Genomic DNA, 14,990 nt, shown 5'->3' on the forward strand with positions numbered 1-14,990 from the left:
CTTTAGATCCACAGAGTTGGAGATGCATGTCATTTGGCTCTGCAGTGAGCAACACTTGCATGATTCTGCAACCTTCACTGCTCATGATTTACCCTTAGTGACCTATGGAGAGGAAAAACATACACATTTATTCTTCTAATATAATTTCACTATATATAGACATTATTATATATGATGCATTTATATTATATATATATATATATTATGAATGATATATTTGCCTTGCTTACACTTACCTCACATGGAATTCTGATACGAATGTACAGAGAATAGGCCTACCTCTAAATCAAATTTACTTTAACTTTCTGTACTGTATGTCACAATATTTATTTATTTATTTCATCCATTCTCCAAAGTACTTATCCTCGGTGGGGGTCGAGGGTTATTTATTAATATAAATGTATTATGTCTGAATATATCAAATTTGGAAGTGTATTGGAAGTAAATATAAGTTTAAGTATAGCCAAAGTTAACTTTTAAAATATCTATGAAGGAAAATAGATTTTAAAAGGTGTTCATCTGTAAATATTTGTAGAAATATGAATTTGGATGCTTTACAATGTTCCAGGGTTTTAATTTTCAAATCTTTGACTGGACCTCTGTTATTCCCATTATCAGCATTGGAATGAGGTCACCAGTTGGGAACCATGCCCCCATTAGACAGGCAGAAAGAGAGAAACCCTCACGTCCCTGCAGGAGGCCTATAAATAGAGTTAGCTTCTAAGAGGAACGGGGAAATGTTGGGTGTGTGTATGCAAGCAAATGTGAGCCTGTGCGGAACCGGTGTGAAACATTTGCCTTAACGTGACTGTTTATTTGTGTATATGGACAGGGGAGTGACTCCTCCAGAATATAAAGGAACTGAGGAGTGAAATAAGGACTAAGCTGAGATAACTGAGCCACCTCAGATTCTGATACTAAGCTTTATATTCACTCATCGCTCCTTTGGCATCTGTCTTCAAAGAACAATATGGCAGAAGAAACGAAGTTTTCAGAATCATCTGTCCAGCTGACTGAAGCTGCTCCACAGACTGTGGACAGGTTTACTGCCCCTGGAAACATTTATTCAGCCATTCTGAGCCGTAATGAGGCTGTTAAAGATGCCAGGCGGCTCAAGGAATTTCAGGAGCTCAAAGACAAATATGTACGCAAAAAAGTAATCTTTGAAGATCCCCTGTTCCCGGCCCAGGACTCCTCTCTCTTTTACAGTGAAAAGTTCCCACTAAAGCTTGAATGGAAGCGCCCATCGGTGAGTGGCTTATACCGTAAGGTGGCAGTGTGCATGAGATCAGCTGCATTGCACCATGTCTGGGACAGAGATAATAATAATTTCTGCATTTCCAGATATGTATTTTATTTTTTGCTTATTAAAACTTAATTTATTTTCAATTTAATTTAATATAATTTGTTTTAAATATTATTTTACAACATTTAATTTATTTTTGCCTTTTTTTGTATGTAATTTAATTTAAATATATTATTTTTATTAATTTGCATTTTTTTTATACAAATTATTTTTATTTTTGCCTTTGGTTTGTGAGCTGCTTAAATAAGTTGGAATTTCTTTATTTCCTCAATTACAATCTCCATTAACTTCCTCCTTACCTGCTTATAATACCTTCATAAAATGAATGTATTTTCTGACTATTGATTAATTGCAGTGTAGGCCTATTCATTTTTCAGTTGGTTTCACTTAACAAGGACGTTACATTCGTTTTCAGTCTCCATCTGAATAGGCTGAGGCATGAGATAAGATATTTCTTGTAGGCATGCCATGAGAATGTGGCAGTGTTCCTGTAGTGTGTGTTCTCAACCAGCTGACTTTCCAATGCTTCATAGCAGAGCTCTACCTGATAATAGACTTCTATCATGTTTGATATATGTTGATGAAGTTTATGTAACATAATAATGTTTTTTAGAGTGTAGACAGATTACATGTGTCTTGCTAAAATCTGAAAAGAAACATAATTGAGAAGAGCATCTGCTAGAGTCTTCACTGGATATATGCAGTGTTTTTTGCCAGTCCATCTCATGTTACTTATAAAAACGTGATGCGTTTGATGCGTGACATACATTTACTAGTTTTGCTTGATGATACTGGTCCAGAGAATCAGGTTACTGGACGAGGTCTTATATGTCTGCTAGTGCTAGGTCTATAAAACAATTTTTGGACGGTGCTTCAAAAAGACAATCATGCCATATCAGATGTGTTTACTGACACTTTAAAAATAATGAGTATGTGTCTCCATGGACTTACATACTGTACATTATCCTGCCCTTGATGTCCCTGTGCCTTGAAGCGAAGTTCCTGCAAGCAAACTTTATGACCCAGGACAGCTGCTGTATTTCTGTGGTGGTGCCAGCACCTTTTTGTGGTGCTTTTTGTGAAGCCAGCAGAGGTCTATGATATAAAAATGATTAATAACTGTAAGTTTCTCTCTTCCCTAAACAGGAAATTTGTAGCAATCCACAGTTCATTCTTGGGGGAGCCAACAGGACAGATATCTGCCAAGGAGACCTGGGTACGAAAGTGTCAATATATGACATTCTATCTAAAAAAATATCATAAAATACATACTATCTGGGGAGTCACCAATATTAAAATTCAGAAGGATACCGATAAGCAGATTGTTATTTGTCAGGGCTGATAACTGATAAATGGGCAATATTAAAATTCGAATTAATCTATAAATAATTAAAAAACAAAAATCAGATTTTAAATGCTACGTGAATTTAGGCATCACAACATTATGTAGCCTTCCTTATGAAAAATTGATAGGCCTACATATTTCAAAATTGGCTAAAGATCACATTTAGCAGTGTTAGTAAATTATTTGTTTTTAAAGATTCACTTTTTAAGTGACCATTAGATGACGGCAAAGGTAAATGTAAAATATGGGAAATTACCAAGAACAATTTAATATCCAATATCGACTACAGTTAAAAGCTCTCTATAATATTGGCCGATAACCAAAATGGTACCAATGTATATTGTGTTACCTCAAGCTGTTCTCTTGCCCTGGCGATCAGGGTCAAAAGTCACTGAGGTTCAAACGTCTGAGATACACAGACAAACTGTATCTGGCTTACAGTTATTAAAAAGGGAGACACCGTGATGGAGGTACACAGCTGAAGTGGTCTGTGTTGAAGAAGGAGGCCCTGTCCCAAATGGCACACGTGCACTTGTGGTCTTTTGGATTTACAATGGCCGCGGTGTGCACGTGTTCTTTTAGTCCACAAGACCGTAGAGCAGGGTTCCTGAAATCCAGCCAATGTAGACCAAGGTCTCTGAAGAGCTTATTTAGCTTATTAGACAACGAGTGCATAAAAGTGCTGCACGGGGTGTAAAAATTCGTATCCCGGTGCTCTTTGGATGTAGGGAAAATGTGACTCATAAAAACATATAAAGCCAAGGCACTCAAGAATTGGAACTTAATGAGCTTGTTCAGGTGTGTTTGATTAGGGTTGGAACTAAACTCTGCAGGGCAGTGGCCCGATAGGATAGAATTTGTGGAACCCTGCCTTAGGATGTCCATTTCATTTTAGGTTTCAAAAGGGTGCTTGCAAACACCCCTTTGGCCCTCGATGTGCACTTTTGCAGAGCCCGCGAGCTCCACAGCAGACTTCTACTAAAGCGACATTATGTCACGAAAGTGTGGACTCAGAGGAAGATCACCAGGGCCCTCTGAAACCTAAAATGATAAATGGGACACTCTTGTGGACTTAAGGGACATCAAGCATGCGGCGCCCATTGTAAGTCCACAAGACATCAAATGAACATGAAGTGTGCCATTTGGGACTGGGCCTTAGGGTTCCATTTGGGACAGGGCCAGAAACTCAGTGTTTGTGATCCTGATTTTAATGAGATCCAAAGTTGCACATTTCCTGTTCAAAGCGTGGCAGAGTCACCAAAGATAGCCTCTGTTTGTGGTCTGCATGTGGAAATGCCACCCATTTCCTCACCTCTCAACATATTCAAACACTGTTGAAAAATAGATTGGTTGCGTGACACAGAAGGCTTGAAGAAATTAATAAAGTGTCCGCTGCGGTATCCATGTTGCGGTGCTGTATTCCACAGAGGCATCCCGTGAATGCATGAGGCGCATAGAGCAAAGGCGTTCATTTCTGCACCTGTACAGTGTACAGTTTCACACACGCAAAGGTTTTGCAGTGCAGTTTTTTGTTTAAGCTTAAATCCTTTGAATTTTCTATGAGCAATACTGCATTAATTAATTTTTTTTCTTTCTTTTTTTCTGCGGAACACAAAAAGGTGAAGCCGCTGTTTTTAAAATAATGAAAGTGAATGCGCAAATGACAATGACAAAAAAGTGGTCTATATGACTTATGCATTATATTACAAGCATAAAATATTTTGTATATTGTAAAATATCGAACCGAAATTAAACAGTATATGAAACAATGTGGAAAAATATCCTAATACCTTGAAATGTCCTGAGGTGTGATATGCTGAACTCCATTCTAAAACTAGCATTTTTCAAATTGTTAAATGCATAGCATATATATATATATATATATATATATATATATATATATATATATATATATATATATATATCACATATTTTTTTACTATATTTTTATACAAGATTTTAGTAGGTTTTTAGTAAAATCTTACTCCCGGTGATCCATTAACACCTGCAGGAGACTGCTGGCTGCTGGCTGCTATAGCTTGCCTGACCCTGAACGATATAATCCTGAAGAGGGTGGTTCCCCATGACCAGAGCTTCACTGAAAACTATGCTGGCATTTTTCATTTTCAGGTATGGGCATCAGTACTGGACTGTTCTGTATTTCAGATGTAGTTTCTAAACATTTCTCTCCGATGAATGAGGCACAAGCTCAACTGTTTAAAACACCCTTTCTTTATTCTTCTAGTTCTGGCGCTATGGTGAGTGGGTGGATGTGATTGTGGATGATCGACTTCCCACATACAAAAACCAGTTGGTGTTCACCAGGTCTGGACAGAAGAATGAATTTTGGAGTGCTCTTCTGGAGAAGGCATATGCAAAGCAAGTTAAAAATCTTAATTTACTGATTTTTTTTTTTCATCAGTAAGTAACACAATAATACCTTGCCATTATGATATATAAGCTCTTCTAAATATCCTTTTCTTCTGTCAAAAATCAGACCAAAGTGCTGAATGTGTTGGTTTGACTTCTGTTTCCCAGGTTACATGGCTCTTATGAAGCTTTAAAGGGTGGAAACTCTCTGGAGGCCATGGAGGACTTCACAGGAGGAGTAACTGAGTTATATGAGATTACAGAGGCCCCGAAGGAGTTGTACAACATCATGAGGAAGGCTCTGAAGAGAGGGTCCCTCATGGGCTGCGCCATAGATGTAGGCTTCCTTCTATTCCAAACACATTAGATGCTGTAGGGTTAAAAAACAGCTGATACAGTAACTATAGCTGACACTTCTTTGTGTGTGCTGTCTAAAATGTACTAACTATAAAGCTTATTGTACACACTCCACTGATGTGGAACCGCATACTAGTATACTACTCTTATCATATCTTTCTATGTCAGAAATAGTAGTTGTATGCTAATGCGGTTCTGAATTACACACGTGTTTGCGCATTTCAGGTGAGACTGCATACTGCAGAGCCAATAGGTGGAGCTTGATGTTAAGCTCTCCTCTTTGGACATAATGGGTGGAGCTTAAAGGTTCAGCCACACCCTATCCATAACACTATCCCTAACCTAATTAGGTCAAGCTCCACCCATTAGGTCCAGTAAGGTGGAGCTGGACCAGGTCGAAGTCCATCCATGACATCCAGAGAGGGGGAGCTGGACACCTTTTGGCTCTGCAGTGAGCACCATTTGTATTTCAGACAGACTGACATCAGACTGCATTTGTGGTGGAAATTTTTCGTAAAGTAAAGTGTCCACTACTGGTTTATGACCTTGAATTCGGACATACTGTGTAATTGGGAAGTATGCGATTTCTGATGCAGCCACTATCTTTATGAGTGAGTCACTGAATCATTCATTTAACAATTCATTCAAATACAATGATTCATTCAGGAACTAAACTCTACTATGGTATATTCGTAAATGAAAACTATTTTCGTTGACAGCTATACACGAGCAGTATTGTGTCTACTATTATTGAACTATTACACACAATCACAATCCTCTTGCTGGTTTGATATTATAATGAAAGTATAAGTGACAAGCAGTTTTATTATACTGTGACAAGCAGGGCAGGGCCGATAGCCACAGAGCACTGTTCCCACGGCTCTCGGCCCCGCCCTGCTTGTCACAGTATAATAAAACTTTTTAATAAAAACGGCTGTATTCTGTGACATAAACGTAATGTTTCATTATATTTTGTTTCTCCTGCATAGAATTTGGTCCCAACTGCTCAAAGGACTAAAACTCCATCTGGACTCGTGAGAGGCCATGCGTATTCAGTCACTGGAGTTGAGCATGTGGGTTTGTCATGTACTTGAGCATTTGTATCTGTCACATCCTACATGACATTGCATAATTACACAGTCTTGGCATATATCAGCAACATATTTCAATGCAATAGCTAAAACCTAATTCACAGGGTAAACGTAAGGATGGTAAAGACCTATTGATTCGTCTGGTTCGTGTACGAGACCCCTGGGGAGTTGCCCCCCCTCCCGCCTGTAAGTCCAATGACTGGGCTGCACTAGCCAAGTCTGAGCAAGACAAGGAGAGACTCCGGCCTACAGAGCAAGGGGAGTTCTGGTTAGTACCTTCACAGCTTCATGAGACCATCAGGCTTCCAGAAAGTCTCAAACAGTTTATGCTTTAAACAGTACCATGCTTCATTTAATACTCATAAATGGAAGCCGGCCTCTTTTATAATTTTGCTTATTTGTCTTTATGCAAGGATGTGCTTTGAGGAGTTTCAGAAGAACTTCACCAAACTGGAGATCTGTAATCTGACCCCGGACACTCTTGAGGACGACTGTATGCTCAAGTGGAGTGTGACCATACATGAGGGCCGATGGGTGAAAGGCTGCTCTGCCGGTGGCTGCAGAAACTTTCCTGGTATATAGCATAATCATTGTAGCCTCGTTTGCAATCATGATTAAAAGTCTAAGATGGTTTTAAAAGCCACTTACGTTAACACTATTGCTATTGCTGATGAATATATAGCCTAGTAATAATATTAGCCATATTGTTAGTTTTAGTTTTTTTTTAACATTTCTATAGTACTTTTATTTCATTTTGAGTACATCACATTAAACTAAATGAAAATGAGAAACATAAATCCAGTCTTCAGTGTCTCATCATAGAAATTATTCTAATATGCTGATTTGGTGCTCAAGAAACATTTATTATTATTATCAATGTTGACAGTTGTGCTGCTTAATTTTTTATTTTTATGATATACATAGAGCTTGAGTGATCGAATGGAATTCAAGCGTAGTTCAGGCAGACCACTGATCGCTAAACAATATCAAAGGGATGTCAAAACATCCCTATACATCACTACTAAAAACATATTTCTGTCCATTTTGTTACAGACACATTCTGGACAAACCCTCAGTTCCGCCTGGTTCTTGTGGACGCGGACGTTAAAGAGAAGACCTGCACTGTGGTGGTAGCACTAATGCAGAAGGGCAGAAGAAAAGAGCGTTGCGTAGGTGCCGGCCTATACAACATTGGGTTCGCTATATATGAGGTGCGCTCAAACAAGTACTCTTTCGGTATTAATAGGAACATTTCAGCATGGTACATGTAGTGGATGGCTAAATAGTATGTATTTATTAGTAGTTTAATAACCATTTTACCAATTGTCTTTTACAGGTTCCTAAGGAGGTATGACTATCATGAAGAGACCACACTGATGATATCATGATGTAATTGTTCATAGAAAACCTGTAAATTTCAGGAAAATTTGGAAATTGTGATTTCAAGATCTGGAAAATTCTAAAAAAGAATGTAGATTTTGTCTTAAATCTGAAATAGGCTGGGCTAGAAATAATAATGAACAACTCGATTATTAGTTTAAAAAAACCCTACATTTTCCATATTCCATAAAACATTTAGTTTAGCAGAAGACACCCTATTATTTCTCTAATTGTAGCTTGTCTAAAGTTATACATCACAAAAAAAAAAAAAAAAAAAAATTCTTTGTCTTGAAATGTTCTATCTGCTATCTTCATTTTAGATGAAGGGTAGCCAACAACAGCTGCAAAAGGATTTCTTCCTTTATAATGCTTCCATAGCTCGCAGCAAGTCTTATGTCAACATACGCGAGGTGACAGAACGTTTCTGCCTGAAACCGGGCGAGTATGTCATCATTCCGTCCACCTTTGACCCCCACAAGGAGAGCGAGTTTCTGCTCAGAGTCTTCTCTGAGAACAAGAGCACCTCAGAGTGAGTCACTGAATTTCTGTCTGATTATGAATGTCAAATCAGTTGTTATGATCAGTCATTATAATAGCATTAACTAATATGTTAACATATAAAAAATTATTTAGGCCTATATATAATTTTTTTACATTATCATTATTAATATGAAGATTTTCAGAAGCCATTAATCCAGTCTTCAGTGTCACATTATCCTTCAGAAATAATTATAATATGCTGATTTGGTGCTCAAGAAACATTTCTTATTATTATCAGTTGCAGCTGATTCTTAATATTTTCGTAGAAACCCTCAAACACTACAAGAATAATAACATTAAATGTCTTTGCTGTCGCTTTTGATTAACTTAATGCATCCTTGCTGAATAAAAGCATTTAATTCTTTCACAAAAAAATCATACTGACCCCTAAAACGTATGCTTCACATAAATTCATTCATTTTCATATACATTCATATGTATATGCAGTACTTTTATATAAAGTCTGTTATTGACTTTTCAATTAACTCATTTCATATTTCAGCCCTTTTACTTAGTCGAATATGTTTTTAAAGAACCTTTTGACCTGTAAATGCTCCTGTGCATTTGGCTGACAGCTGCACGTTTTCTCTCAGGGTTATAGATGCAGAGATTGAGTCAGAGCCTGTGGTGAGTCAACACCTGTCTCTGTCTGTCACGTTCTGTGGCAGCTCATAATAGCTGTGTCCCAATTCAGAGGCCACGCCTACGAAAGCAGTGAAGCTGTTAAATGAGATGTCTGGCCTAAGGAGGATTGTTCTTGTCGCCTAGCAACTGACAGCTGACATTGACAAGCAGCAGTAACTGGACTTTTTTGAAAGTTATATTCAACTTTCTAAAAAAACAAAACAGTTTACAACCTGTCTAAATACACTCTCAGAATATTACGTACATAATTGTACCTTTAGGGGTACAATGGCTTCTCACTGGGGCTGTACCCTCAAGGGTACAATATTGTACCTTAACCTTTAAAAGAAACGGTACATATATGTAACTTTTAATGCTTTTTGACCCTCAATAATAAGCCCTATGGGGTACGTTAGTGTAGATTGTACCTTGGGGGACAGAAATGGACTCCACGTACCCCTATTTCTGACAGTGTATGTTAAAGGAGAACTCCGGTCAATTTTAACATTGACATTTTAACATTTTAACATTTTAACAATTAACATTTCTTTGTAAATTTGGAGTGCTGTCAATACAGAGAACAACGACAAAAATCGGTGTTGCCTACACCGTGTTATCCTCTTTTTTTTAATTTGCACCCTGTTGACTTCAATGGGGCAAGTTTTAAACCTGCTTTTAGCCTCTTAACATCCTTGATGTGTCATTACAAGTGCCCAGCCATGTGAGTGATTCCTTCAGAGTGAAAACGGTGAATCTGACTGCAGTAGATGTGCAAGATATGAATAAAAATGATGTTATTTCAGCCAGCGCACATACCTGTATTTACATCCTGTTTTCGGCTGAAGTCCACAGTAGTCGATTGTCGAGTTCGGGCGCATGATCGTACGTACTAAACCTATGCGCGTGAACTCGACAATTGATTACTGTGGACTTCAACCGAAAACAGGATGTAAATACAGGTATGTGCGCTGGCTGAAATAACATCATTTTTATTCATATCTTGCACATCTACTGCAGTCAGATTCACCGTTTTCACTCTGAAGGAATCACTCACATGGCTGGGCACTTGTAATGACACATCAAGGATGTTAAGAGGCTAAAAGCAGGTTTAAAACTTGCCCCATTGAAGTCAACAGGGTGCAAATTTTAAAAAGAGGATAACACGGTGTAGGCAACACCGATTTTTGTCGTTGTTCTCTGTACTGACAGCACTCCAAATTTACAAAAAAAATGAGGACTCCTTTAACCATGGTGTATTTCTGTACATAATAAAATCTCATCTTAGTAAGATTTGCTAGTATTAGATTTTTGAGTAATTTGAAACACAATACTTACATTTAAAAGTGTAATCCAGCAATTTCTCTCAAAAAAATTCGGTTGTCATGCATTTCGAGGCTGCATTTGAAGGAACCTTCGAATTGGGACAGCATTCGTCACGCCTCCGTGATGCAAACGGCCTTCGAAGGATACAGTCTCTGAATTGGGACGCAGCTCACATTTCATCCTGCCTCTCTACTTGTCCAAATCAATTAATCATTATGTCAGGTGTTAGTACAACCAAACAAAATAAAGTAAATCTCATATTCAGTAGCCTTTTCACATTATAAACACCAAAGAGACTAAAAAGCACGTTTATATCATTTCACTTTCTTATACCAACAGACGGATGCTGTCAAGAAGAAAATCCAGGTAAATATGGAAATGAGATTGAGATGTTCCATCAGTTTCCTTCCTTTTCTGGGCAATATTCTATGTCAGACCACGTCAGATGATAAAAAGGATTGAGAAAGATGGAAAATAATTAGCTTCACTGCTGCAGACAGACATCTTCAGTTGTGCTTCAGTAATGACAAACAGCATGAGCACAGCATGCGGAGGTACAATGTCAAAACTGTAATTCATAATGACAGTCAGAATCATAACAACACAAAACTGCCTTGTGCCAGTTTTTTTAAACAGTCTTGGAGAATGACTATTTAAAGGCACACTCATACATATTTACTTGTATGCTCACTAATTTAGTATGTTGTACGTTCAGTATTTCTAATTTCTCATGTTCAGCCACTTGAGGAGGAGGAGGAGACTGAAGAGGAAAAACAGTTCAGGGCCATCTTTCAGCAGATAGCTGGAGACGTAAGAGCAAAAATGCATAAAGCATATTTACTTCACACTATAATTGTGACTGAATCACATTTGCTCCTTGCAGGACATGCAGATTAATGCCAATGAACTCAAGACTGTCCTTAATAGAGCGATTGCCAGACGTGAGCGAAATCTTATTTTCTACTACTAATTCTCTAATATACTGTATGTCTCTGTCTGTAGGGTATTTATTATCTATTCCTCCCTTTCCTCAGATAAAGAGCTAAAAACAGAGGGCTTCAGTCTGGAGAGCTGCAGAAGTATGATTGCACTCATGGATGTATCCTTCATTAGGTTTGCTGTGCATTATGGGCACATAATGTGTGCATAAATATGCACCTTGTGTAAAGGTGCTGTTACATGTACCGTTGCTCAGTGAGAAATTTTGCAGGTGAAATCCAGTCAGTCTATCGTGATCGTGAGTTTGCCAAAAACGTTCCCCATGCAGATTGTCACTCATGTTCAGACTGGCACTGCAACTCCAACGCTGGCCAATAGAATGCTGCTAAAAGTGACTTATGTGCAAGCGGTGCTTCATGCATCTCTACACCACTGACAATTAACCTTTTTACATTTTGGTGAAATTTCGTTAATGTGAACGCACCACTTTATAACCAAAGAAACAGTAGAGCCACTATGTGCTCAGCGGTAGTACAGAAAAGAAGAGTCAAAAAATTTGGTGACCAACAAAAATGGGTTTGTAAATGTGTAAAAAAAAAAAAAAAAAAAAAAAAAAACACAGTAAATTTATGGTAAAAAACTGGCATATGTGATTGCCAGAAAAAAATTACCATAAAAAATACGGTAGCAAATTTTTAGGTTTTACAGACAAAATTACAGTAAAAAAAAAAAAAAAAAAAAAAACTTATTTCATTATCTGAAATAATGTTAATTTACTGACCTAAGTACTAATATCTGTTTTGAACCATTGTAATACACTGACAGCCACCAATCACAGTGGTGATGAGAGTCACATGATGAATCAAAGCTCATCACAAGCAGCTTTTCCATAAGAAAGTTAATATTAATATATAGAAGCTGCACAATGTCATTCACACAAACACTAAACACCATCATAGTAACACACATACAATTTTAAAAATGCAATAAACATTAAATTAACAACATTAAATGTAACATAAAACCCTAATGTACATAACTGATTAGAAAAAACTAAGAAAAACTTTGACTCACATCAAGTGTCACGCAGGGAATTGTGGGAATGTCAATTTATGCTTTTTTACTGTAAATTATACAATGGACTTGTTCTTTTTCACTTCCAAAATCTGTATTTTACTGTAAAATTTCATTAGCCTAAATGTACTGTTAGATCTATCACAGTTATTCACTGTATATAGTACAGAAACTCTCTGTTAACCAATTAACAGTTTTTCACCATAGCATTTTTACTATGGTCTTTAACCATTAAAATCACAATCATTTTTTACAGTGTACCATCTGAACGGCTAGCTCACGCTTTTTCATTCACTCCATCAAGTGAACTATATTAGTGGAACTATATTAGTAGGAAATAGTCAATAAAGATATGGGGGCTGATTTCACATACAACCAACTTAATAACAGACCTTAGTTAGGGTTGCGCATTTTTGACAGGATTGAAAACGAGGCTCTGAGGGATTGAAGTACAGTGTGTTCTATGGATTTGCACCGTAGTTTAACAACATGCCAACAGGCCAGCTGACAAAACATCTTTTCAAAGGAGATTTTAGTAGAAAAAAAATCTAGAACCTATATACATCATGTACCATTGTAAAGACTAGTCTATCCCAGGTGTAAGAGTTCCTCTCTGGAGATTTAAATTACTTCCTGCAAGCATGATAATAGAATGGTGCAAGTATGACATCACTTTGTAGGCCAAAACGCGGAAATGAGTTAGCATATTAGCACCTCCGGTTCCATCGCCCAGAAGTCAATGTTTTTTTTTAATGTGATTTTGGTTAAATGGCTGAAATAAGGCCTGCGGTGAACACAAGCTCAAGACACTTTAACGTTTTATTCCACAACACAAAATACATCAGTATTACACCATTCGTGGTTTTTACGTGTTACGTGTCTTGAAAAGGCAGTTGCTAACAAGTAGCTACATGGGACTACAGAGGCTGTCGAGGACATTAAATGTCATCACACCAAACAGGTAAACTAATTTCACTTTTACAGCCTCATTATGCTTATAATTGTGCTCTTATAAACTATTCTAACTCAAACATTCTGTGAAAATGTTTTTAGATAAAAACCAAGAGAGTTATCTGAAGCTTTGTGATGGTGACGTTGAAGTCCTGGGACCATAGTGTAGTTCGTTTATAGCCTACCTTTAGCTTTTTACTTCTAGCAACTGCATTTAGACTTTAAAATTCATAAAAGTTGTGTTTATCTGTGAAAATTATCTTGATGGACAAAACATGTAAGCATGGAACATGAAACATGGACAAAACACCACTCTATGGTGCCCCCTTGTGGCCTGGATGACTTGTCACAAATAGTTCTGTTATTTCAAGTTCAAAATTTGTCACAGCAAAATTGCACAGTCATACAAAGGTTTTGAAAATGTCTTCTTAACCACAACACCTTAGACTGATGGAACAGGCCACCTTAACCTGCAAGAGTTCAAACACTTATGGAACAAAATTAAACAGTGGAAGGTATGCCATAATTTTCACCTTTATAAAGCATGTCAAATCATGTTCTTTTGCACTACACTGTATTACAACATATGTTAAAGCCATAGATATGCTGTTTCTCTCTTCACTATTTTCAGCTGGTGTTCACACGTTTCGACACAGACAAATCAAGTACAATCAGCAGTTTTGAGATGAGGAACGCTCTTACTGAAGCAGGTTGGGCAGTCAGTTGTCTTTTTTAACTTCTCATTTAATGATATAAAAAAGAACATAAGATATATCACTTTACCTCAGGTTTTCAACTCAACAATCAGCTGTATGACATTATTTGCATGCGATATGCCAACGAACACATGGAGCTGGATTTCGACAGCTACATTACCTGTTTAGTGCGACTCGAGGCAATGTTCAGTAAGTGTACATGTGATTTTTTGCTATTATTTTTCTAAAGTACCTTGAAGTTCATACAGGCATTGCAACCAGGATTTTAAGTTGCAGTTATTGGATAGTTGTAGTAAAAATTATTCTCCTACAGGGACATTTAGAGCCTTTGACAAGGATGGAGATGGTCTTATCAAGCTCAATGTTTTTGAGGTGAGCTTAATCTGTATATTGAATATTAACAGGATTAAGACAGGAGAATTTTAATCATATTTGCACTGCTATTGTTCATTCTAACGAGTTCCTGTTTTCTATATTATATACACAGTGGCTTCAACTGACCATGTATGCCTAAATACACAAACACAGATATAGAAGGTGATGTGGTGACACTCAAGTCAGTGGACTTTCCCCCATTTTCAACCTCCATTAAGTGGAACATCTGCATTCGTATCAATTATACTGTACACCATTGTGGCTTTTTTCTTAAGCCAGTACTGGTCTAGAACAAACTGGATTAATCATGAAAGCCGATTTAGATCTTCTTAAACAATTATTTAGTAGACTATCCCTTTCAGATGGCATTTTGTTGTCATTCAGCAAAATGTTGTCAAATTAAATGTATTAAGCTGTCATGCCATAAATGACACACATTTGAAACCCACCCTTGTTGTAAAATGTGTGTGCTACTGTGCAACTGTAAATAATTCAACTAAATAAAGTACTTTGCACTGTTTTATTCCACTTGTTGTCATAGCCATGATTTGCAGAGAATAAACTAACAGCACAAAATAGTACAACAATTGTGCGTTCAT

The 14,990-nt window shown here is 37.2% G+C and overlaps 1 protein-coding gene across 1 annotated transcript; it reads left to right on the forward strand.

Annotated features, from left to right (window-relative positions):
- The first annotated feature begins 733 nt into the window (after positions 1-733).
- capn3b (calpain 3b) lies at positions 734-14,914 on the forward strand. The gene is made up of 21 exons (XM_079888609.1): positions 734-1,249; positions 2,453-2,522; positions 4,663-4,781; positions 4,897-5,030; positions 5,190-5,358; positions 6,368-6,451; positions 6,574-6,737; positions 6,883-7,043; positions 7,523-7,680; positions 7,806-7,817; positions 8,170-8,378; positions 8,983-9,016; positions 10,676-10,702; positions 11,075-11,146; positions 11,220-11,277; positions 11,371-11,435; positions 13,747-13,815; positions 13,932-14,010; positions 14,089-14,205; positions 14,330-14,388; positions 14,504-14,914. Exons 1-21 carry the CDS (start codon positions 971-973, stop codon positions 14,528-14,530), a joined length of 2,166 nt encoding a protein of 721 aa, XP_079744735.1. The 5' UTR covers positions 734-970; the 3' UTR covers positions 14,531-14,914.
- Positions 14,915-14,990: the final 76 nt, after the last annotated feature.

This window comes from Squalius cephalus, assembly GCF_949319135.1.
Source record: "Squalius cephalus genome assembly, chromosome: 12".
In the NCBI taxonomy this organism is placed as follows: domain Eukaryota; kingdom Metazoa; phylum Chordata; class Actinopteri; order Cypriniformes; family Leuciscidae; genus Squalius; species Squalius cephalus.

Excerpts from the sequence above, each read along its gene's own strand:
- capn3b (XM_079888609.1), top strand. The coding sequence starts at position 971 with ATGGCAGAAGAAACGAAGTTTTCAGAATCATCTGTCCAGCTGACTGAA. Across the intron at positions 6,452-6,573 it reads CAGTCACTGGAGTTGAGCAT|GGTAAACGTAAGGATGGTAA; the intron begins GTGGGTTTGTCA and ends CCTAATTCACAG. Across the intron at positions 11,278-11,370 it reads TAATAGAGCGATTGCCAGAC|ATAAAGAGCTAAAAACAGAG; the intron begins GTGAGCGAAATC and ends CCCTTTCCTCAG.